This window comes from Hemitrygon akajei, chromosome 16 (genome assembly GCF_048418815.1).
Source record: "Hemitrygon akajei chromosome 16, sHemAka1.3, whole genome shotgun sequence".
NCBI classification, from domain to species: Eukaryota; Metazoa; Chordata; class Chondrichthyes; order Myliobatiformes; family Dasyatidae; genus Hemitrygon; species Hemitrygon akajei.
The window spans coordinates 61,805,339-61,829,588 of record NC_133139.1 but is presented as its reverse complement, the minus strand read 5'-3'; the positions used below and the strand labels follow the sequence as shown (position 1 = coordinate 61,829,588).

Genomic DNA, 24,250 nt, shown 5'->3' with positions numbered 1-24,250 from the left:
AGGGAGTCTCAGAGCAGGCAGTGTGTCTGAAGTCAGTGGACAGGGAGTCTCAGTACAGGCAGTGTGTCTGAAGCCAGTGGACAAGGAGTCTCAGAGCAGGCAGTGTGTCTGAAGCCAGTGGACAGGGAGTCTCCGAGCAGGCAGTGTGTCTGAAGGGAGAAGCCAGTGGGCAGGGAGTCTCCGAGCAGGCAGTGTGTCTGAAGGTAGAAGCCTTGCAACACACACAAAATACTGGAGGAACTCAGCAGGCCAGGCAGTATTTACAGTTGACATTTTGGGCTGAAACCTTTTGCAGGACTGGAGAAAAAAGGTGAGGAGTAGATTTAAAAGGTGGGGGGAGGGGAGAGAGAAACACCAGGTGATAGGTGAAACCAGGAGGGGGGGGGATGAAGTATAGAGATGGGAAGTTGATTGGTGAAAGAGACAGAGGGCCATGGAAGAAAGAAAAAGGAAGGGAGTGGGGGTAGGAGCACCCGAGGGAGGTGATGAGTGGGCAAGGAGATAAGGTGAGAGAGGGAAAGGGGGATGGGAAATGGTGAAAGTACGGTGTGGGGGGTGGAGAGCATTACCAGAAGTTTGAGAAATCGATGTGTATGTCATCAGGTTCGAGACTACCTAAACGGAATATAAGGTGTCGTTCCTGCAACCATTCGCTAGGTTTCAATGAGGTCACCCCTCATTCACCTGAATTCCAGCGAATACAGGCCCAGAGCCATCAAATGCTCTTCACATGTCAAGTGATTCAATTCTCAACTCACTTTCGTGAACCTCCATTCAACCCTCTCCAGTTTCAGCATATTCTTTCTAAGATACGGGGCCAGTCCTTTATTGTTTGTTTCACAGCAAACCTGTTATCTTTACTTTTTATTCTGATAGACACATACAATCTTTGTTCTCTTAATATTTCATTTTTGAAGGCCTCCCACTTTACCAAGTGCATGTTTTCCAGAGAACAGCAGGTTCTGCTCCACACTTGCCAGATCCTTTCTGGATATCATCTTCCGTTTAGAATCTCAACCCGCAGACCAGACCAATCTTTTTCCATATTTACTTTGAAGCTAATGGCATTATGATCACTAGATGTAAAGTGTTCCCCTACATAAATTTCTGTCACCTACCATGATATAGGAGCAGAATTGGGCCATTTGGCCATTGAGTCTGCTCTGTCATTTCATTATGGCTGATCCAGTTTTCCCCTCAGCCCCAATCCCTTCATGCCCTGACCAATCAAGAATCTATCAACCTCTGTCTTTTTTTAAAAACTTTTTTTTATTGAGTTTTCAGATAATTACAGAAAGAAGAAAAAAAAAGAATACCCATAGCCCCTCCCCCTAACATCCCTATAGAAAAAGAAAGAAAGAGTGCCTGGATATTGGAAGATCCCCACATGTTCCACGGAGTTCGTAATAACTTTAGTATATATATTTATTTCTTTCCCCAAATAACCAATTATTTTATCTTCAGAGCACCTATATATTTAATCCTGTCTTTTGTAAATAAGGGTGCCAAATTTTCAAAAATGTTTCATATTTATCTCTTAAATTATAAGTAATTTTTTCAAGAATACAGCTGGAAATTTCATTCTTCCAACGATCTATACTTAAATATGCATCCGATTTCCAAGTAACTGCAATAGCCTTTTTGGCTACTGCCAGTGCAATTTTTATAAATTCTTTCTGATATTTATTCAATTTGGGTTTCAATTTTATCCCTTCAATATCGCCTAATAAAAATAATATTGGATTATGTGGAAGTTATGTTCCAATAATTTGTTCCAATAAAACTCTTAAATTTGTCCAAAAAGGTTGAATTTTAGTACAAGACCAAGTAGAATGTAAAAAAGTACCAATTTCTTGGTTACATCGGAAACACTGATCAGAGAAATTTGGATTTTATTTATTTATTTTTTGTGGTGTAATATATAATTGATGTAAAAAATTAGATTGCACTAATCTTAACCGGACATTTATTGTATTTGTCATACTATCAAGACATAGTCTTGACCAATTTGTTTCTTCAATTTTAATATTCAAGTCACTTTCCCATTTTTGTCTTGACTTATGGACTCCTTGTTTAGTTGCCTGTTTTTGAATCAAGCTATACATACAAGAAATAAATTTTTTAGTTTTTCCTTTTTGAATTAAAGTTTCTATTTCATTAGATTTCGCCAATAACATTGTTTGACCTAATTTTTCTCTTAAATAAGCCCTTAATTGGAAGTAACAAAAAAGAGTGTTGTTTGATACTTTATATTTATTCTTTAATTGATCAAATGACATTAATATACCTCCTTCAAAACAATCTCCTATATATCTAATCCCTTTTTGAAACCAATTATATAAAAGTTGATTATCGATTGTAAAAGGAATAAGTATTTTGAATTAAAGATCTCTTTGCTAATAAATATTTCTTTGTCTCATCATCAACATTTAGCTTATTCCATAAGTCAATCAAATGTTTTAATATAGGAGATTCTTTCTTTTCCCGTATCCATTTAGATTCCCATTTTTATATAAAATCTTCTGGTGTATTTTCTCCTATTTTATCTAGTTCTATTCTAATCCATGCCGGTCTATCTTTCTCAAAAACAGATGCAATAAATCTAAGTTGATTTGCTTTATAATAATTCTTAAAATTTGGAAGTTGTAACCCTCCTAAATCAAATTTCCATGTCAATTTTTCCAATGATATTCTTGACATCTTATCTTTCCAAAGAAACTTCCTCACATATTTATTTAACTCTTGAAAAAACTTCTGGGGTAATTGTATTGGTAGTGATTGAAATAAGTATTGTAGTCTAGGGAATATATTCATTTTTACGGTATTTACCTACTAATGTTATTGGTAATATCATCCATTTATCAAGATCTTCTTGAATTTTTTTCAATAATGGTAAGTAATTTAATTTGTGTAAGTACTTTATATCGTTATCGACTCATATACCTAAATATTTTATACCATTTGCCGGCCATCTAAATTGAGTTATTAATCGACATTGACTATAATCTCCTTTAGTAAGAGGTAAAATTTCACTTTTATCCCAATTTATTTTGTAACCTGATATTTTCCCATATTCTTCTAATCTATAGGATAATTTACACAACGAGTGCAATGGGTTTGTTAAATAAAGCAGAACATCAGCAAATAAGTTAATCATTTGTCACCACTTTAGCTTTGGGTTTTTAAGGTTTTAATCCATTTTATAAAAGATACTCCTAATCCATATTTTTCCAATACCTTAAATAAAAAATCCCATTCCAATCTATCAAATGCTTTTTCTGCATCTAAAGCAACTGCCACACTCATTTCCTCCCTCTTTTGAGCCAAATGAATTGCACTAAATAACCGAGTTACATTATCTGCCGATTGTCTATTTTTAATAAATCCTGTTTGATCCATATGTATTAATTTTGGTAAGTATTTAGATAGTCTGTTAGATAAGATTTTTGCTATTATTTTATAATCAGTATTTAACAAAGAAATAGGTCTATATGATGTTGGCTTTAAAAGATCTCTTTTTTTTTGGCAATACTATTAAAATAGCTATTGAAAAAGATTCTGGAAGTTTATGCGTTCTTTCCGCTTGATGTATTAACTCCATAAAAGGAGGAATTAATAAATCTTTAAACTTTTTATAAAATTCAGGCGGAAAACCATCTTCTCCTGGAGATTTATTACTTTGAAATGATCCTAGAGCTTCTTCAACCTCTTTTATTGTAAAAGGCATATCTAATCTCTTCTGTTCTTCCGTATTTAATTTTGGAAGAGTTATTTGTGATTAAAAACCTTTCTATCTTGACATTATCATTTTGTGATTCTGATTTATACAATTCAGAATAAAAATTCTTGAAAGTTTCATTAATTTCTAAAGGTTTATAAGTAATTTTATTTACTCTTGTTCGAATTGCATTTATCGTTTTAGAAGTCTGGTCTGTTTTTAACTGCCATGCAAGGACCTTATGTGATTTTTCACCTAGTTCATAATATCTCTGTTTAGTTCTCATAATTGCTTTTTCTGTTCGATATGTCTGAAGTGTATTATATTGTAACTTATTAATAAGTTGTCTTCGTTTTTCTTCTGTCATATATCTTTGAGATTCTTTTTCTAATTTTGTAATCTCTTTTTCCAATTGATCTATTTCTATCATATATTCCTTCTTAATTTTAGAAGTATAACATTATCTGACCTCTCAAATATGCCTTCATTGCTTCCCACAATATAAATTTATCATCAACTGAATGTGAATTTGTATCTAAAAAAAACTGAATCTGCTTTTTCATAAAATCACAAAAATCTTGACGTTTTAGTAACATTGAATTAAATCTCCATCTATAAATTGATTCCTCTTTATCTATCATTGTCATTATCAAAGGAGAATGATCTGACAATATTCTCGCTTTATATTCCATATTTTTCACTCTATCTTGCATGTTCGTTGATAATAAGAAAAAAATCTATCCTTGAATATGTTTTATGTCTATTTGAATAAAATGAATAATCTCTTTCTTTTGGGTTAATTCTTCTCCATATATCAATCAAATTTAAGTCTTTCATCAATGATAGAGTTAATTTTGCTACTTTTAATTTTGTGACAACCTTTGTTGATCTATCTAAAACTGGATCTAGACAAAAGTTAAAATCTCCACCTATTAATATTTTGTCATGTGCGTTAGCCAAATTCAAAAAGACCTCTTGTATAAATTTTACATCATTTTCATTTGGTGCATAAATATTCATAAGAGTCCATAATTCTGAAAAAATTTGACAATGTATAATTACATATCTCCCCGCCGAATCAATTAATATGTTTTGTATTTTAATTGGTAAATTTTTATTAACCAAAATTGCAACTCCTCTCGCCTTTGAATTAAATGAAGCTGCAATAACATTTCCAACCCAATCTCTTTTTAATTTCTGATGTTCTATCTCCGTTAAGTGCGTTTCTTGTAAAAAAGCTATATCTATTTTCATTTTTTTAATGTATGTTAAAATTCTTTTTCTTTTCACCGGTCCATTAAGCCCATTAACATTAAAACTTTAAAAATTCAGTAAATTAGTCATTATTTTCAATTATGTTGCTCCAATCTATAATAATACCTAATCTTTCAACTTTCGTGGTATCTTGGGAAATCTTTCTAAAATTCTCCATGTTGCTATGTGTGTCCCCACCGATCATCCAGGCAGAAAGATAGAAGAAAAATAGAGTATAAAGAAAAAAACAAAATACCCCCCTACTAATGTTGTGAAAAAAAAGAACACAACATTACCCCCCTCTGTTGTACGGGTCATGGCAATCGCCATGATTACACATGTGAATCCCGTAGTAATCGATCCAAAGCTCCTCAGCCCACCCGCAACATAAAAAAGTATATATATAAGAAGAAAAAAATACTATTCTCAATTAGTATTTCTGAAATTTTGCTTTTCTCCCCTATGTCATCCTTAAATGTCCATCACTTCCATTCACTGTCTCTGTCTTCATCTTTAATCCATTACACTTGGAAATCTCTATGTGTAATTAGTGAGTAGTTGGAAGTTTTTGTGCGAACTCCTCCGCTTCTCGATAATCGGTAAAAAATCTTCTTTTTCCCTCCTCCAAAAAAATTATCAGTGTTGCTGGGTGACGCATTATAAATTTATAACCCTTTTCCCATAAAACTTTTTTCGCTGGGTTAAATTCCTTCTTTCTCTTCAAAAGGTTATAACTTATATCAGGATAGAAAAGAACTGCCTTCCCTGCTATCATTAATGGCCTGTTTCTCTTTTTGGCACATTGGGCAGCCGCCTTCAGGATCTTTTCTTTATCTTGGTATCTAAAGCATTTTATCAAAATTGATCGTGGATTTTGGTCAGCTTGAGGTCTTGACCTTAAGGCTCTATGAGCCCTTTCAATCTCAATTAGAGTTTCTCCTTCCATTTCCAATTTTTCAGGAATCCATTTTTGAAAAAAATTTATTGGATCTTCTCCTATATCTTCTTTAAGTCCAACAATTTTAATATTATTTCATCTACTAAAATTTTCAAGCTTGTCAACTTTTTCCAACATTTGTTTTCTTTCTGATGTCCAGGCAGTAATATCATCTTCCATTTTATTCATTCTTTCAACCATGTCTTCCGTTGTAGTTTCCAAATCTATAATTCTCTTTTCCATTTTTTCCTGTCTTTTTGTCATTTTCTCAAACATAATCTCCACATTTATCTTTTTTTTTGGATTACTTTTAATGCGTCTAATTTACGCATTATTTGCATCAAAGTCTTCTATATTTCCAGAAGAACTTTTACCTCCATCTTCGTCTGATTTTTCCAGAGAATCTGAATCTCCCTCAGATTCACTTTCACTTTCGGTTTCAATCGTAACTGGGATTTGTAGTTCAGGTTGCTCTCGTTTGCGCATGCTCCTTCCTTCACGTTTGCGCAGTTCTCGTTGGTCTTTTTCTTTAGAAATGGTCGATGTTGCCGCAGTTTCCTGTTCTGTATCGCCGGTGGTAAAATGTAGCTGAGCCCACAGTTCTTTGGCAGAGGTGGGCCTTGATTCTGTTCCAACTTGCGTTGACTTCACGGTAGTAGTTTTCTTCATCTTCTGTTTGTAAGGCATAACTTGAAACAATCCAGAGTAGTTTATAAGTAACTTTTAGAAAGTATTGACTAACTTTTCTTCACTTAAACATTAATTTACTGATTTTTTACGGGAGAGCTGGGTTCCAGCGTCTCGATCCTATGTCATCACGTGACGTCCCCCCAACCTCTGTCTTAAATGTGCATAAGACTTGGCCTCCACAGCTGCCTGTGGCAAAGAATTCCCAGATTTACCACTCTCTGGCTAAGAAATTTCTACTCATTTCCATTCTAAAAGGACACCCCTCTATTCTGAGACTGTGATTTCCCCTTGAGGAAACCATTCTGACTATGGCTTATTTTATCATGTGCCTCCAAGTACCCTGAGACCTCATCCTTAGTAATCGACTCAACATCTTCCCAACCACTGAGGTCAGACTAACTGGCCCATCATTTCCTCCTTCTGTCTCTCTCCCTTCTTGAAGAGTGGAGTGATATTGGTTCTGGAAAACTGGAAAATTACCATTCCAGAATCTACTGCCTTGTCTCATTCCTTCTTTGCAGATCAAGTATTGCACACTCTCTCATTGGAACTTCTACGTACTGATTAAGGAAACTTTCCTGAATATATTTGGCAAACAATCCAGTCCTTTTACAATATGGGAGTCCCAGTCAATATATGGAACATTAAAATCACCTACTCTAACAACCTTGTGTTTTTTGCAACAGTTTGCAATCTGTCTACAAATTTGTTCCTCTAATTCCCTTTGACTAATGGGTGGTGGATAAAATAGCACTATTAATGTGCCTCTCTTATTCCTCAGTTCTATCCCCTCACTAGATGAGTTTTCCAGTCTGTCTGTCTGTCGAAGCACTGACGTGATATTTTTCTTAACTAATAAAGCCACCCCTACCCCCTTAATCTACCCCCCAACTCTGTTGTCTAAAACAATGGAACCCCAGAATCTTGTGCTGCCGGTCCTGCCCCTCCTGCAACCAAGTCTCACTAATGGCTACAATATCATAATACTATGTGTTGATCCATGCCCTGAGCTCATCTGCCTTTCCTACAATTCCTCTTGCATTGAAATATAAGCAGCCCAGGACATTAACCACACTGTGCTAAACCTTTTGATTCCCAGTTTTGTGTGAGGTCTTAACATCTGTCCACTAACTCTTCACTCCTGTTCTGGCAATCTGGTTCCCATTCCCCTGCAACTCCAGTTTTAACCTCCCCACTGCCCCCATGCAGCAGTATAGTACCTAAAATATGCTGTAGTTTATAATAAATGTAATTTTTAAAAATTAAATAACTGCACAAAGAGAGCAAAATTGTGAGGTAGTGTTGATGGGTTCATGGACCATTCAGATATCTGATGACGGAGGGGAAGAAGCTACATGCCATATGCAGCCTTGAAGCCGCTCACCTGGATGATGTCTTCATTGTTGCTGGTGGCTTCAATCACGCCGACTTAAAAACAGTCTTGCCAAAGTGCTAGCAACTTCTCAACTTTGCAACCAGAGAAAAGAACATTAGATCTGGTTTTTTACCAAAGTCGAGTCACTTACAAGGCTAGCCCCCCCCCCCCCCATTTCGGATTCTTAGACCACATAGCCATTTTGCTAATCCCTGCATAAACAAGAAAACCAGTTCACAGGGAGATGAGCTGGCCAGAAGGTGTGACCTCAGCACTGCAGGACTGTTTCGAAAGCACGGGCTGGAGCATGTTTAGGGAGGTGGCTACCTATGATCATCATGACAACATTGATAAGTATGCAGGATCAGTAAATGGCTAAATAGGAAAGTGCATTGAGGATGTCACTGTGATTAAGCACTACACTGCCAGGGCAAGCTAGAAGCCATGAATGACTGCAGAGGTTCGTGCACTGCTTAGGGATTGGGATGGTGCCTTCAGATCGAGGACAGGACAATTCTAGCAAATAAAAACTAACACTGTTTTTGCCTTATTTACTACGGACTGAACCTGTAAGTTGACCTTAAGGGAATCCTGCGCTAGGTCTCCCAAGTCCCTTTCCACCGCCAATTTCTGAATTACTTTTTCCTCATTTAGAAAATGCTCAGTCGGCCATTCGACATTTGTGGAGAAAAGACCATTAATCCGGTTGTGCCTTGCAATATTTGTTGGCTGTTTCTAGTACTGAAACTCTGGGAAATACTTTTTGCTTTAGCATGGAAGAGATTTCCCGACATTGACTGCCCCTTTTGACAGTAAGCAATTCAGTTCTGCTATATGAAAAAAATGCAATGGCATTAAAATCTGCCATTTTTAAAAATGAAGTTATTAAATATTTAAACATCTTGTAACCATCTTGAATCAAGCTGAAACTTTTTACCCTCACCTTCAGTAAGATTTCTAAAACCACCTATTAGAATCTATTTGTTGTAATTTTGTTTAAATCCTTTGTCAGTTTAAGAACCCATATACCTGCATATGTTTATAGAGGTAGTCCAAATCTAAGCTGAAAAGCTGTGAAAAGTCATGCCTTGTATAATGGACTTTGTTTGGCTGTTCTGATTTTCCCAAGTGATGTCGGTAGTAAAAAAGCAGAAATATCAGATGCAGGTGAATGGCATCTGAACAAAATGAAAATAGCATTAAGATTGTCAGCTATTATGCTCCCTGCTCTGGTAAAGCTAAAGTACTTCCATTGCTGAAATTGAGTACAAAAAGCCTTGTATTTGGCAACTGAGAAAGATTGTTTAATTGGGCAATTTACATTCCAGCCCTTAGCTTTTCCCAGGTGTAGATTCAGTGTTCTCACTTAAGGAATAGCTTTATTTGTCACATGCACATTGAAACGTGCAGTGAAATGTGTTGTTTGCATCAATGACCGGCACAGTCCAAAGATGTGCTGGGGGCAGCCCGGAAGTGTCACCATACCAATCCTACTAACTAACCCTAACCAGTATGTTTGAAATGTGGGAGACAACCAGAACACCCAGAGGAAACTGACGTGGTCATGAGGAGAATGTGTAAAGTCTTTACAGACGGAGGTGGGATTTGAACTTGGGTCGTTGGCACTGCAGAATCTTGTGCTAACCGCTACACTACTCTGCTGCCCTGCAGCTTACCTTTTCAGAGTGAAAGAATTTCATTGAAGCACTTAAAAACTGGGGAGTGTCCTGATCTAATATATCCACCTGCTTTCTGATGACATGGAATTCTACACCATAGAAGGAAGGCGTACACATGCTGAAGATTGGTTGATTTTGGAATATCCTCTGACTAAACTTCTCCATGCCACAATTCTCAAGAAAATGTGGGATTGCATGGTGGGAGAGGGAGTTCAAAAGAAGCAAGCAGAGGCAGTTGGAACATTCTGTGTACCATAGTTCCAGAAGAGCATTGAATTATGTAGTGGGAAGTAGAGCTAAAGAAGAGTTGAAAGAGTCAGGACATTCTGCGAACGGCATTTCTCGAAGGGATATTGGATTGTGTACATTTAGGCACTTAGCAAGGGCCAATTTTAAAAAGAAAAGTTTAAAAGCAGAACGACCGTTGTCTGAGTAGGCCAGTGTTAGAGGGGAGAGCTCAGGTTTGGCTCGTTGAGGAAAAGGCTGTAGATAGATTTTTTGTTTTATTTTTCTATCTTTCTTTCCAGCCGGGATAATGGAATGCTCCTCTTGCAGAATGTTGGAAGGCAGGGAGACCTTCGATGTCCCTCGCGATGATACCTGCAAGAACTGCATCCAGTGCAACTTCTTTAAGACCATATTAAAGAACTGAAACTGGAACAGTATCATTTGGGAGGCTGAGGGGTTGATTGACAGGCGAAACAGGGTGGTTGTTACACCCAAAGTGCAGGATGGGGAAGCAGGATAGGCAGCCTGTGCAGAGTAACCCCTTTGGCTGTTCCCACAACAAGTATACTGCTTTGCATACTACTGGGGTGGTGGGGGGGGGGGGGGGAATGACCTAGCAGAGGAAAACCATAGCAGTCTGGTACTGAGTCTGGCCTTGTGGCTCAGAAGGATATTGGAGAGGAGTGGATTAGTGTTTTGGGGATTGCAAAGTTCAAGGAGCAGACAGGAGATTGTGGATGTGAAAGAGACATTCCGGGGGAAATCTCGCCTGAGAGAACTGATGAAATTCTTTGAGGAAATAACAAGCAGGATAGACAACGGAGAGTCAATGGATGTTGTATATTTGGATTTTTATGACAATATGCCACACATGAGGCTGGACAACAAGATAAGGTATTACAAGGAAGATAGAAGATTAGCTGATTAGCAGGAGGCAGAGTGGGAATAAAGGGGGCGTTTTCTTGTCAGCTGCTGGTGACTAGTGGTGTTCTGCAGGGGTCAGTATTGGGACTGCTTTTTACATTATATGCCAATGATTTAGATGACTGAATTGATGAGCTTTATGGCCAAGTTTGTGTACGATACGAAGATAGGTGTGAGGAAGCGAGGCGTCTGCAGAAGTACTTAGACAATTTAGGGGAATGGGCAAAGAAGTGACAGATGGAATGTAGTATAGGGAAGTGTATGGACATGTACTTTAGAAGAAATAAAGGCACGTATTGTTTTTTAAATGGGGAGAAAATTCAAAAATCAGAGGTGCAAAGGGACTTGGGAGTCCTTGTGTAGTTGCTGGTTGAGTTGGTGATAAGAAAGGCAAATGCAATGTCAGTATTTTGAGAGGATTAGAATATAAAAGCAAGCATGTAATGCTATGGCTTTCTAAGGCATTGGTCAGGCTGCATTTGGAGTATTGAGATCAATTTTGACTCCTTATCTAAGAAAAAGTGCTGGCGTTGGAGAGGGTCTGGGGAGATTCAGGAGAATGATTCCGAGAATGAAAGAGTTATTGTATGAGGAGCGTTTGATGGATCTGTACCACTACTCACTGGAGTTCATGAGAATGTGGGGGATCTCATTGAAACGTGTCAAATGTTGAAAGGCCTAGATAGAGTGGATGTGGAGGATGTTTCCTGTAGTGGGGAGTCCAAGACCGGAGGGCATGGCCACAGAATAGAGGAGCACCCATTTATAACAGTGTTCAGAAGGAATTTCTTTAGCGGCGTGGTAAATCTGCAGAAATTATTGGCACAGGCGGCTGTAGTCATTGGGTATATTTGAAGTGGAGGTTGATGGTCCTTGATTTGTCAGGGCATCAAAGGTTACAGGGCGAAGGCAGGATAATGAATCAGCTATGATGGAATGGCACAGCAGACTGGGCTGAATGGCCTCATTCTGCTCCTGTGTCTTAAGGTATTTTGGTTTGTGGTGTTATGATTAATGGACAAACTAAGTGGTCCAAGGTTATTGCAGGGCATGTCTTAGTCCAACCACATAGATGCCACAACCAAGAAAGCACATCAATGCCTCTACTTCCTCAGGTAGCTAAAGAAATTTGCCATGTCCCTGTCAACCATTGCATTTTTTAAAAATTCAGTGCCCCGTAGAAGGCATTCTATCTGCCTCAGTAAAGCAGGCAGCATAATGAAAGACCCCATTCACTTCAGACATTCTCTTCCCCGACCCCCCACCCTCTCTTTGGACAGAAGGTACAAAAGCCTGGAGGCATGTGCTTTCCAGGCTCAAGGTTAGCTTCTCCCCTGCTGTTATAAAACCATTGACTGGTTCCCAAGTGCAGTACAGTACAATAAAGTGCATCTTGACATCACCCACCTTGTTGTGATCTTGCACCTTATTGTTTATCTACACTGCACTTCCTCTGTAGCTGTTGCACTTTATTCTGCATTTTGTTACTGTTTTACCTTATTCTACCTCAATGCACTGTGGAACGATTTGATCTGTATAAGCAATGGGCATGACAAGTTTGTCACTGTACCTTGGTGCATGTGTCAATAATAAGTTCCATTTCCAACATGGAGATGGAGTAGTGGTACGCACCAGTGTAAGTGAGGTTAGTAATGGTGAAGTGATATCTACGTGCTCTGATAATTTAGTTTTTAATGGTAACAATTTTGTTCCTTGCAGTGTGTGGGGTTCATGGGCTGGCCCGGAAGACAACAAATTCAGTATCATGAAATATGAACATGGCACAGGGTGCTGGCAGGGGCCCAACCGATCCACCACTGTAAGTACATTTGGGTTTGTCCAACAGCACTATGAATAATCTGTTGTGACTTGTGAGATTCAGTGCTGCTGGATCTTCTGGTTAAGATGGCGCCGAGCTGCAATCTTGGTTGTATTGTATTTTAGGTTTGTTGGGGTTGTTTTGGGGACAGAGAGGGGAGTTAAGAGTCAGGTTAGGATTTAGGAATGGGGCTTTAGAGATCAGGCTGGAGACTAGACCTCCGTTCTACACTCAAAGGCCAGCAATCAGGTAGACGATGATACCAGGCTAGAAAACATTGTTGATGAAGATCAGCAAGTACAAGGGGTGGTCCCCCACCACCCCACTTCCCTAGCAGGATTGGAAAGTCCATGTGGGCAGGTGGTTTCAGACCTGTTGGGTATGCAAGTCCAGAGTTCAAGGTCCCGTCATCTGAACTCGCTCTGTCAGTATGGAGTGTACTATGTAGGTTTAGCTGTCAGTAATCGATTGATTTAGCAGCTCCACCTGTGTGTTCAGTTCTGAGTTGAAGGCTTCAAATTCACATGTACATCAAAACATGCAGTGTAATGTGTCTTGTGTTTGTATCCAACTTAGCATGCCCACGATGTTCAGTAGAACAATGTAAGCAACAGCAACCACAAAACGAAACAACAGGCCCCTTTCCCACCCTCCCACACATACAGATAGGCCTTTAACCCCAGGACAGGCCACCTCTGCATCTCTGACCTTCAGTCCCTGGCCCAGACACTCAGATTCACAGACAGGTCTCAGATGTTCACTCAAGATTTTCTCATCCACAGCCCAATGAGGAGTAAACAATTGAAAGGGAAGTGAGAAGGAAGGTACTTTATTATTTAACCTGTTCACAAGGTTTAAAGGCACTTGTAAATTACCTACAGGTGAAGCTTTCTTGTGGTAAAGAGACTGCTGTACTGTCGACCTCAGAGCCCAGCCGGTGTGAATACCTGATGGAATTTTCAACTCCAGCCTTTTGTCAGGAAGTTCAAGATGGTGGCTCAGAACATGATGAACTTTGAGCCCTGTGTGGTGGATGTAACAGGTGAGAAAGGCTGAGGACAGCTTACATCCCTAATGAAGGGTCTCAGGCAAAATTTCAACTGTTTACTCCCCTCCATAGCTGGTGTATGTTCTGTTGAATTCCTCCAACATTTTGTGCATGTTGTTCAAGATTTCCAACATCTGCAGGATCTCTTGTGTGTACAATGTGCTGTGTATGTAATCAAGATGGCTTCTTTGGTTTGCTAGAGTAGGAATGCTTTTATGTCTAATAAGTGTTTTTTTTCTCGCAGTTTAGCTTTGGACTTGTATTCCAAATGGGGATTGTATTCATTTGTTAACCAATGGGGAATGTTATTTTGTCTTGTGGGGCTGGGAGCTTGGGGGGTTTTGCGGTCTTTTGAGGGGAGGCGGGAAGGAGACGCCGAGAAAGGTGGACGTGCGCCGCACTGCTCGCACCTGGGACCACCCCGGTGGTGCTGCCTTCCTGGTGGGGACTAACTCCCCCTTTGTGCGACGGCTCCTGGGAGCTTGTAAGGAGAAAGGGGGGGGGGACACTTTCTGGAGACCTTCTTGGTGCATCCAGTGTTTCGAGCGGTATTCGAAGAAGGGGTTGCCCCCCAAGGGCTGGACCCGGAGTGTAAACGAGGGACGGTGTGGTGTACGCAGGCGAGGCCCAAGGTGATTCGACCAGGGGAGGTAGCACTCGTGATGGGGACCCCCAGATTCCCCGGAGTGCCGACGGGCGAAGCCCTGTTAGTAAACGACTCGGACGATCTTGAAGGGGAGACACGATTTCCGGCGGGGGCACTGGTGAGGCCCAAAGTGCAGAGACCAGGGGTGGTAAATGCGAGACGTATAGCCGTAAGTGTCAGGAACACTACGGCAAGAGAAATCACCTTTAAGAGGGGAATGCCGCTATCACATCTGTTCCTGGTGATGGTAATGTCTAGCACACCAGTGAGGACCCCTAACGGGGGGGGGATTGGAGCATCGAAGGGAGCTGACCGCTGAAGCCTTTAACTTCGGGGATTCTCCAGTGTCGCTGGAGTGGAAACGCAGGCTAGTGGAGAAGATGCTGAAGATGGAAGCTGTTTTTTTTTGGGGCGAGTTTGATGTGGGCTGCTCCAGAAGCACTCGCCACACCATCCGGGTGACGGAGGACACCCCGTTCTGAGAGAGATCCCGGACGAGCCCCCACAAATGTAACACTTACCCAACAGGCTGGTATATGTCTAGGGGAAAAGGAGATCCAGCCACTCACCAACCCCACCTCCCGTACACGCAGGTGCTGTGAGAATCAAGTTTATGCCGCGTGTACCACACAATATCAAACTCACACCAGATACCGTTACAGAATACACTTTAAAGATTTTACTAAAACTAAAAGAGTACTATGCAATACAGTATATATGAAGGAAAATAAAATAAAGCAAAAGGCGCCAACTTATCAAAGTTCAGTCAGTTTAGTGCACATCGTTGGGAGCTCAACCATCGAACCATTCGACCCCTCGTCGCTTGCCTCCGACCTCCACGTCCTCGCACCTGGGACCACCCCGGTGGTCGACCGAGCAGTGCAGTGCACGTCCACCTTCCTCGGCGTCTCCTTCCCACCTCCCCTCAAAAGACCGCGAAACCCTCGAAGCTCCCAGCCCCACAAGACAAAATAACATTCCCCATTGGTTAACAAATGAATACAATCCCCATATTAGCAAGTCAAAAGCTAAACAACTGCGAGAAAAAAAACACTTATTAGACATAAAAGCATTCCTACTCTAGCAAACCAAAGAAGCCATTTTGATTACATACACAGTATATTGTACATGTGTTTACAGTCTTAATCTTCTTTGCTACTGTTCGTTACTCAGCCAGCTGAGCTTAATAGTTCAGTGGGCCAGGCTTCCCCCTTGATCAGAATCTGGTTTATTGTCACTGGCATATGGCAGGACCCTAGGCAGTGTTAATGTACAGAGAGAGTATGAGGTATAGTTCCATAGCTCCTTGAAATTGGTTGCAATAGTTGAAAGGGTGGCAAAAAAAAGTGCATGGCACACTTGCTATTAGTGGGGGCATTATAGGGAAGTTATGTTGCAGCTTTATAAAACTCTGGTTTCCACATCTGAAATACTGCATTCATTTCTGGTTGCTCCACGATAGGAAGGATGTGGAGGCTTTGGAGAAAGTGTAGAAGTGGTTTACCAGGATGCTGTTTGGATCGGAGGGTATATACTAAAGGAATGGATGGAAAAACTTACTTTGTCTTTCATAAACAAAATAATGCAGATGCTGGAAATCCTGATGAAGGGCCTCTGCCTGAAACATTGACTCTTTATTCCTTTCCATAGTTCCTGGGTTGTATTTCCCTCTGTTCCTCCACACTACTCGCCATCCTGCCAATAAGTACATCTGCTGAAGTTGTACAATTGTAGAACACTGGCTTCATTAACTACTGTGATCAAGCCAGTCTGGATGGAAAAGCTATTAGGGACACTTTTTAGTATTTGTTCTGAGTTCTAAATGTGATTGTTCTTTTGTAGATTAATGCATCGTTGTTGTGAAGAAATGGATGAGATGAGACTAGAGCGGCTTGCAGCACTGCCAACCTGGCAAGCATCTCTTCTCGTGGACTTGTTCTTTTAGTTGAAACTCTACCAAATGGACAGATCTCCAAAACCCTCCTTTATTTCCAGGACATTAAATTGTTCCGTCCTTCCCTGCCTCATCCCCACAGCTAATTGAAACTTTACCAGAGTCTTGTTTTTAATGTGTTTTTCCTTTTTTCTTCCATTTATTACATCTATAGATTATGGTAGAACCCAGTCTTGAGCAAAATCTTTGAAATTAAGTTGTAATTTTCTATGATTTTAAAACTTGGGCAGAAAAAAATGGTGGACTGGTGTAGAGATGTGGTATATTGGTTGGTTAATGTTTCTACAGAAATTACTAAATCACAGAAATTACTAAATCACACCTGTTTTTTTTTAACTTGCTCTGGACTTGGTTGTAGACTTGCTGCCTCTGCAAGTTTTTAGAGGAACTTTCCTCCATGCTCTTTCCTCCCCTGATTCCCACTCCTAGAAGGCGGCTTCCACTATGTTAATATCGGAAGTCTTCTAAACATGAAAGTCCCATCAGTTGTCTGAGCTGTTTCTAATTTGTTTGACTTCCCTGTTTCCACTCTCCAGCACATCCACCATCAAGGTTTTTCTCCTTTTAACAAGTGTTTGAGACCTCAGTGTTGTCTCTCTACGGGAGACCAAGGCAGTCAATGTGATGGGTCTTTACTAACAGGTGTTTCTTGCTACTCAGCTGGCTGGATTCATGCGGAGTGAGTGGGGTTTCTGGGGTTTTTATTTTCCTTTCACAAGGGGCACGTGGGTTTTCTTTTTATATTTTGCTGTACCATCAGTGTGAAATCCAGGAAGTGTGTATTACTTGAACATGCAAAAAGCAGGAGGTCCTGTTTTGGCTACAGTTTTAGAGTCTAGCTATCTTTGGTTATGTTGACATGCTGCTCACATCTGCTTCTATGTGATGTGACTTCCTCACCCCTCTTTCCATCCCCACCAGTATCACGGCAAATATGATTCATATCGGCCCTGTTTAGATACATCTTCAATGCACTTGAGTCAAACCCAGGTTTTGTATGAAGCTCTGAGTGTCTCTGACCAAGCAATTGTCCTAAAAATTTCTTGAGTAGGATCATGGTATTTTTAAAAATCTGACCAAAACTATCTTTCCATAGGTGACCAAACATCACCAGTTGTTGCCCGATCAGTGATCGGCTGCCTTGTCAGCTATTTACAGTCACGCACTGCTGTGGTCAAGAAAAATTATATTAAATGTGTACCTTATGTGACAGAAGAAAATAAACTGGTGACTGGAGCTGGAGTTTTCCTTTCACTTATTTGTGTCTTTGTGAAAAACGTTGCTTGCGATCAACAAAGTGTTGATTGCACGTACAATTGATGCTTCTAAGCACATTGAACAGGCCTTCATGCATTGGATTTAATATGTGCCACACAGGCTGGGTTTAGGTGGCACGGTAGCGTAACAGTGCAACACTTTTACAGGGCCTGTGATCTGGGTTCAATCTCACCACTGTCTGAAAGGAGTTTGTATGTTGTCCCTGTGTTTCCTCTGTGTGCTCCGGTTTCGTCCCACATTCCAAAAGACACGGGTTAACGTTAGTTTGTTTTGGGCATGCTATTGCCGTCTGAAGTAGCTGTTGAACCTGGTCATTCAGGTACAGAGTTATTTACCACCTGCATCAAAACACAGTGAAATGTGTCATTTCTGTTAGCGACACAGCCTAGAGATGTGCTGTGGTCAGCCCGCAAATGTCACCACACACTTTAGCGGCAACATAGCAAATCCACAATGCTTGGCAGTACAACACAAAACACAACCAGGTAGAGCAAAACAAGCTCCGTCCCTCCAAACCACCCTCCCATACACATGAACAGTCTTCCAACTCCTTATGTTGTGGGAATATGCACTTCTCTATTTCCTGCCTGATGGTAGGATGGCATAGCCCAAATGGTGGGGGAATCTTTGATAGATGTTACCTCTTTGAGGCAGCACCTCCTGTAGTGCTACAGGATCTTTAGGAGGTGGGGAGGGATGTACCGTAATGTATTGAGTACCGTCCCCTACTCTCTGCAGTTTCTTACATTTCTGGACTGAACAAGGACATCTGAAGGTCAGACCAATTTATATGGTTGACATTAAAAAGTTTATTTTGATGTTCAAGATTATTTTAGATCATAACACCCAAGAATAGAATTAGGCCATTTGGCCCATTGAGTCTGCTTCACCATTTGGTCATGGCTTATTTACTATACCCCTCAACCCCATTCTCCTGTCTTCTCCGTGTAACCTTTGATGTCCTTACTAAGCAAGCATCTATCAATCTCCACTTTAAATACTCAATGAGTTGGCCTCCGCAGGCATCTGTAGCAATGAATTTCACAGATTCACAGGGATGTCCTTATATTTTGAGGCTGTGCCCTCTGTTTAAGACTCTCCCACTATTTGAAGCATCCTATTAAGGTCCAATCTATCTATAGATCTTTATAGTTTTTGTAGATATGTTAGGGATGTGGGTTTCTAAGGCAAAGCCAGAATTTAATTGCCCATTCCTAGTTGCCCTTGAGAAGATGGCAGTGATTTGCACACTAATTCTCCCACCGTCTTGGGTAGGATTTACTAATTTTAAATTCTCCCACCGTCTTGGGTAGGATTTGAACTCCCTTCTCTGGACGATTCTATTATTTCTGCAACTGATATCTTGGTGTTACTCTGATTCATCCACACAGTTTCACCAGCCCACATGCCCCTCAATTTTAACACGTTTGCAGTCTTAAAAAAAGAAAGTATTTTTTTTTTGCTGGTGGTAAGCATCTCATGGGATAAATGCAGAACAATCCAGTTGGCGTCGTTTTTCCACTACTTTTCCATTTTAAAAAAAGTTTTGCTATTAGCTACGTACTTGAGAGAAAATCGATAGTAACATGGTGTAGGATTACACAAGCAGCTTTTTGTGGGTTTTGCAATGGCCTAGTAGCCAATAAACAAAATCTGTTTGAGTGCATTAAATTGAATTTGAAATTGTTTTTCTCAGAAGTACTGAGGTGTTGTGTTTCAATCTTCTCTGGTACTGTTGCTGAATCAGACTCTTGACTAGTTATTTCATCTTGGAATTTATCAGAGATTTGGCTGGACCTTACTTAAATTGCCTGCCCTCAGTTCTGTAACAGATTCGGATTCATTTATTGATCACATTTGCATTTGAAGCATACATAAGTGAAATGTGTTGTTTGCGTTAACAACCAACACAGCCTAAGAATGCTGGTGGCAACCTGCAAGTGTGGTCATACATTCGATGCCATCGTAGCATGCCCACAGTCTACTGCAGAACAACACAGACAATAACAGCCAACAAGCTCCTTTCACACGCATGCACCCACACCTCCAACCTCTAGTCTCTTGCCTGGACTCACAGACATTGGGCTTCCAACTTCCAGATACATTGACCCAGGGCTTTGACCTACGCGCCTCTGCCTCTGGAGCAGTATACCAGAGTAATCCAAAACAGCAGCCTTGGATGTTGCATGCCTATGCCCCCACCCCCAACACCCACACATGTTCAAGTATACTTGTGATCTGTAGATCTGTCAGGTTTTCATCCATTGGAAACATCAGGGTTTGCGTGAATTCTTATTAAACTTGTGATGGGCAGTTTCGCATTCACCCCAACACCTCGTGAATCGTTTCTAAAATGTAATGTCTCTTTTATTCATTCCTTATTCCCCATCGATGTTGCAGATTTCACTGTGTAGCTAGTTGGTCAACCAGCACAGAAACAGACACTAGAGCCCAATTGACCCAGGCTGACCAGGGTACCCATCTAAGCTAGTTCCTTTTGCCTGCGTTTCATCTGTATCTCCCTAAACTGGTGGTTCCCAAACTTGTATGGGTTACCACCCACTTGGCTCCTAGGTTCCTCCCCAGTGCCCCCCCCCCCCCCACTTCCTTTCCATTTAGGAACTATAAGGAACTTTGATTTATGATGCAGTGAAAGAAAATGAGAACTGTAAATTAAAAGCAGTGACAAATAATTGCAAAAATTATTCAAATCGATTTAAAGCTACAAATAAATTAATTACAATAAAAACAATTTTCATCAATATTTTAGAGTATACATTAGTTGTCCAGGGTTTCACTGCTTCATTGCTTTTTCAGTTTTCAATTGGATGGGCAGTGCAACGATATCAGCATCTCATCAGCAGGCTGAATGTCACTCAGGAGTCTCAGATCCCCACATTCAGTATTTTTTTGGAAGAAGTTGAGCAACTGCACTGAAACTGCTCCACAAAATAATATGTTGGAAAGGAATTAAGAACACCTTGACCTTTTTCCACAGTGCAAGATAGTGTTCAGAGATTTTCTGCAACCAAAAGTCTTGATATGGTTTTGTTTTTGAACCTCTGCTTCTGCTCAGTCATTTTGTAGCAAATCAGTTCTTCCCCCATCCTTCCTGTTAATTCCTCATTGCAAGTAGTCAGGAATGGATTTATTATCAATCTGGAATTTGGATTGTGAGAAGATCATGAAATCTCTCTGACATGTCTTTAGGCAGCTCCCCCAGGTGGGCACAGTATACTAGGAAGATCATCGTATGGTATTTCTTTTTCTTCCAATTCGAGCTCGGAAATTGGAAAAGGTTGTGATCGGCAATGTTGCATTTGAACAGGGTTTACTTTGACTGAAATGTGGAGACAACTGATTTTACTTTGATAAGATTTACATGATTTCCTTGAAATTGAAGATTGATTTCATTAAACTTGGCAAACAATTCTAACAAGCAATGTCACGCCTCGCATCTTGAGTTGATTATTGAGTGAAGCATTCAACTCTTCAAAGAATTTTATCAGTTTCAAAAAGCACGAAGTGTCTCAGGCAGTTTCCTTTTGAGAGCTATCTGAATTCTGAGCGCAACAGCAAACATTTGAACTGTTCATCATTCTCAATTCAAAGTTCTTGAACTAGTTGAGAATTGAGAGCATGGCACTTTATTTACAGCTATGATAACAAAACGTAATGACTTGTTTAGCTGATCATTTTATTTTTTTTGTGGCAATGTCCATTGATTTATGTAGCAAATGGTAAATATGTTTGATACAGCTATTTTCAAGAAATGAATAACCCTAAGGTGGTGCCCTGTCATTGATGGTGCCCCATCTGTCGCTCAAGCAAGAATGTTAGTGAGAGTAATGTCCTTCCTCTTTGGAAAAATTGCTCAGCACCTGAAATATTGACTCTCCCTTTGTATCTATTTCTTGAGCTCTTGAATAAACTCTTGAGCCATGCTTTCATCTTTTATGAAGTGATCTTAATCATGAAGCAATAATTTGTTGTCTGGTAAAGTTGACTCATCCAACTGCAAAGCAAATTCTGTTGTCCTAAGTATGTTGCATAATGTCTTCCACATTCTCAGACATTTCACCTATTTGTCTTTGAACAGAGTTGTCACTGAATGGAATACCTTTAATTATTATGTCTCCAACTTGCATAAAACTGTACTTAGAACCTCCCTTACTGCAGGTAGAATTAGTTCTCCAATTATATGGGAATTTCCAGATTTAGCTACAAACAATGAAATGATGTATGAAGCACACAACCATCACTACTTTGTTGTGAAGAGCTGGCAAGAGTCCTGAATGTTTTCATAAAGTGATTGAAAATAAGCCAAGTTCCTGTTCGCTTTGTCACAGTGTATTCTCTTCAAATGTTCAGGGGGTCTGGATGGTTTCATTGCCTGCTTTGTAAAGCTTTTTTCACACAACAAACACATTCAGACCCACATTTCAGAATCTCCACACTACACTGTTTACACTTCTTCATTTAGTTGGCTTCTGCTGTTTTCATTATGTATTAATGACCATGGACAATCACTAATTGTTTAAATCCAACCTCAAGCATAGCAATCAATAAAGGGAAAAGTTATGATGTCATCATAGCTCAGGCAAAACCTGACTGTCTGAAGATGCATGAAGTGGAGCAGTGATACCTCATTTGGGCTATGGGCTAGGGAAATGAGATGAAGACCATTTGAGAGAGCAGATTTTGAACTTTACCCCATTGAACGCCATAGCCTAGTTCACAAATTGTGTCACTACATGATTAGAGTATGGGAATCATACTAGCTAACACTGAACTACAATGGTGAATGGCCATAATGTTTTTCTTCAAAGTGAATTGATTATTAAAGTGTGTGCATGTCACTATATACAAATCTGAGATTAATTTTCTTGCCGGCATACACAGTAAATCCGAGAAACACAATAGAATCAATGAAATGCTGCAGCCGACAGGACAAACAACCAATGTGGAATGACAACAAGCTGCAAAGGCAAAAGGAAAAAAAAAATGTCAAGGGCATGAGGAGGAGAATCCATAAGTTTTGGAAACAGTTCAGTGATGGAACAAGTGAAATTACCCCATCTGGTTCAAAAGCCTGCTGGTTAAGGGGTTATTGGATCTGGTGGGGTGGGGCCTGAGACTCCTGTATGTTAGTCCCGCTGACAGCAGAGAGAAGAGAACATAGACTAAATGGTGGAGATCCTTGATGATGGATGCTGCCTTCGTGCACCAGCACTCCGTGTAGATGCACTCAATGGTGGGAAGTGCTTTACCCATGATGTACTGGCCATATCCACTACTTTTTGTAGGATTACCCATTCAAGGGCTTTGGTGTTTCCATACCAGGCTGTGATGCATCCAGTCAATATAATCTCCAGCACATGTCTATAGAAGTTTGTCAAAGTTTTAGAATCTGCACAGGCTTCTTATGAAGTAGAGGCACTGCAGTTCTTTCTTCATAATAGCACTTGCATGCTGGGCCCAGGACCAATCCTCTGAAATGATAATGCCAATAATTTAAGTTTGTTGACTCTCTCCACCTCTGATCCCATGATGAGGACTGGCTTATTGACCTCTGGTTTTCTCCTGAAGTCAATAATCAGCTCCTTGGTCTTGCTGACATTGTGAGAGGTTGTTGTTGAAGCACCACCCAACCAGATTTTCAATCTCCCTCCTATATGCTGACTCATCACCACCTTTGATTCAGACAACGGCAGTGTCATCGGCAAACTTAAATAAGGCTTTGGAGGTGTGCTTAGGCTCACAGTCATAAGTATAAACCGAGAAAAGCAGGGGGTTGAGCACACAGCCTTGCGATACAACTGTGCTGATGGGAGTTTGTGGAGGAAATGTTTTTGTCAATCTGAGCTGACTGAAGTCTTCAAATTAGGAAATCAGGGATCCAATTGCACAAGGAGGTATTGAGGTGAAGTCTTGAAGCTTCTTGATTAATTTTGAGTGGTTGGTAGTATTGAATGCCAAGCTGTGGTCAATGAAGTGCATCCTGCTGTATGCATCTTTGCTGTCCAGATGTTCCAGGGTTGGGTGAAGTCAATGAAATGGCATCTGCTTTGAAGCTGTTGTGACAGTAGGCAAATTGGAATAGATCCAAATCATTCTCAGAAAAGAGTCGTTATGTTTCATCACGAGCTTCTCAAAGCACTTCATCACAGTGGATGTAAGTGCTACCGGACAATAGTCATTGAGGCAGATTACCATGTTCTTAGGCACCAGTACAATTAAAGCCTGCTTGAAACAAGGGGAATCCTCAGATAACCTTAGTGAGAGGGTTAAGATATTGGTGAACATTCCAGCCAGTTGATCAGCACAAGTCTTTAGCACATGACCGGGCTGGATACTTCCCATGGGTTCACCCTCCTGAAAGATGCTCTCATGTTAGCTACACAGACTGAAATCACCTGGTCATTGGGGGCTGTTGGAATCCATGTTTTGATGGTCAAAGTAAACATAAAAGACATTGAGCTTATTTGGGAGGGAGGCTTTATTGTCACCTACAACAAAAAATGTGCAGATTCTGGAAATCTGAGCAACACACACAAAATGTTGGAGGCCAGACTGCATCTGTGTAAACAGTCAATGTTTTGGGCCAAAACCCTAGGTATTTTTCTGGACCTGTGTGACAGTAGGTAAATTGGAATAGATCCAGGTTGTTCTCAGAAAAGAGCTGTTCCATCACACAAAA

At 40.3% G+C, this 24,250-nt stretch overlaps 2 protein-coding genes across 2 annotated transcripts in view; one reads left to right on the top strand and one right to left on the bottom strand.

Annotated features, from left to right (window-relative positions):
* prkcsh (PRKCSH beta subunit of glucosidase II) overlaps positions 1-17,508 on the top strand; it is a 125,004-nt gene extending 107,496 nt beyond the window's left edge. The window contains exons 15-17 of the mRNA XM_073068994.1: positions 12,525-12,624; positions 13,506-13,666; positions 16,161-17,508. Of these exons, the coding sequence (XP_072925095.1) occupies positions 12,525-12,624; positions 13,506-13,643 (238 nt within the window). The 3' untranslated portion in view covers positions 13,644-13,666; positions 16,161-17,508. The remainder of the gene's footprint in view (positions 1-12,524; positions 12,625-13,505; positions 13,667-16,160) is intronic.
* Positions 1-24,250, bottom strand: part of c16h19orf53 (chromosome 16 C19orf53 homolog) — a 355,432-nt gene that overhangs the window by 294,388 nt on the left and 36,794 nt on the right. The window lies entirely within an intron of this gene.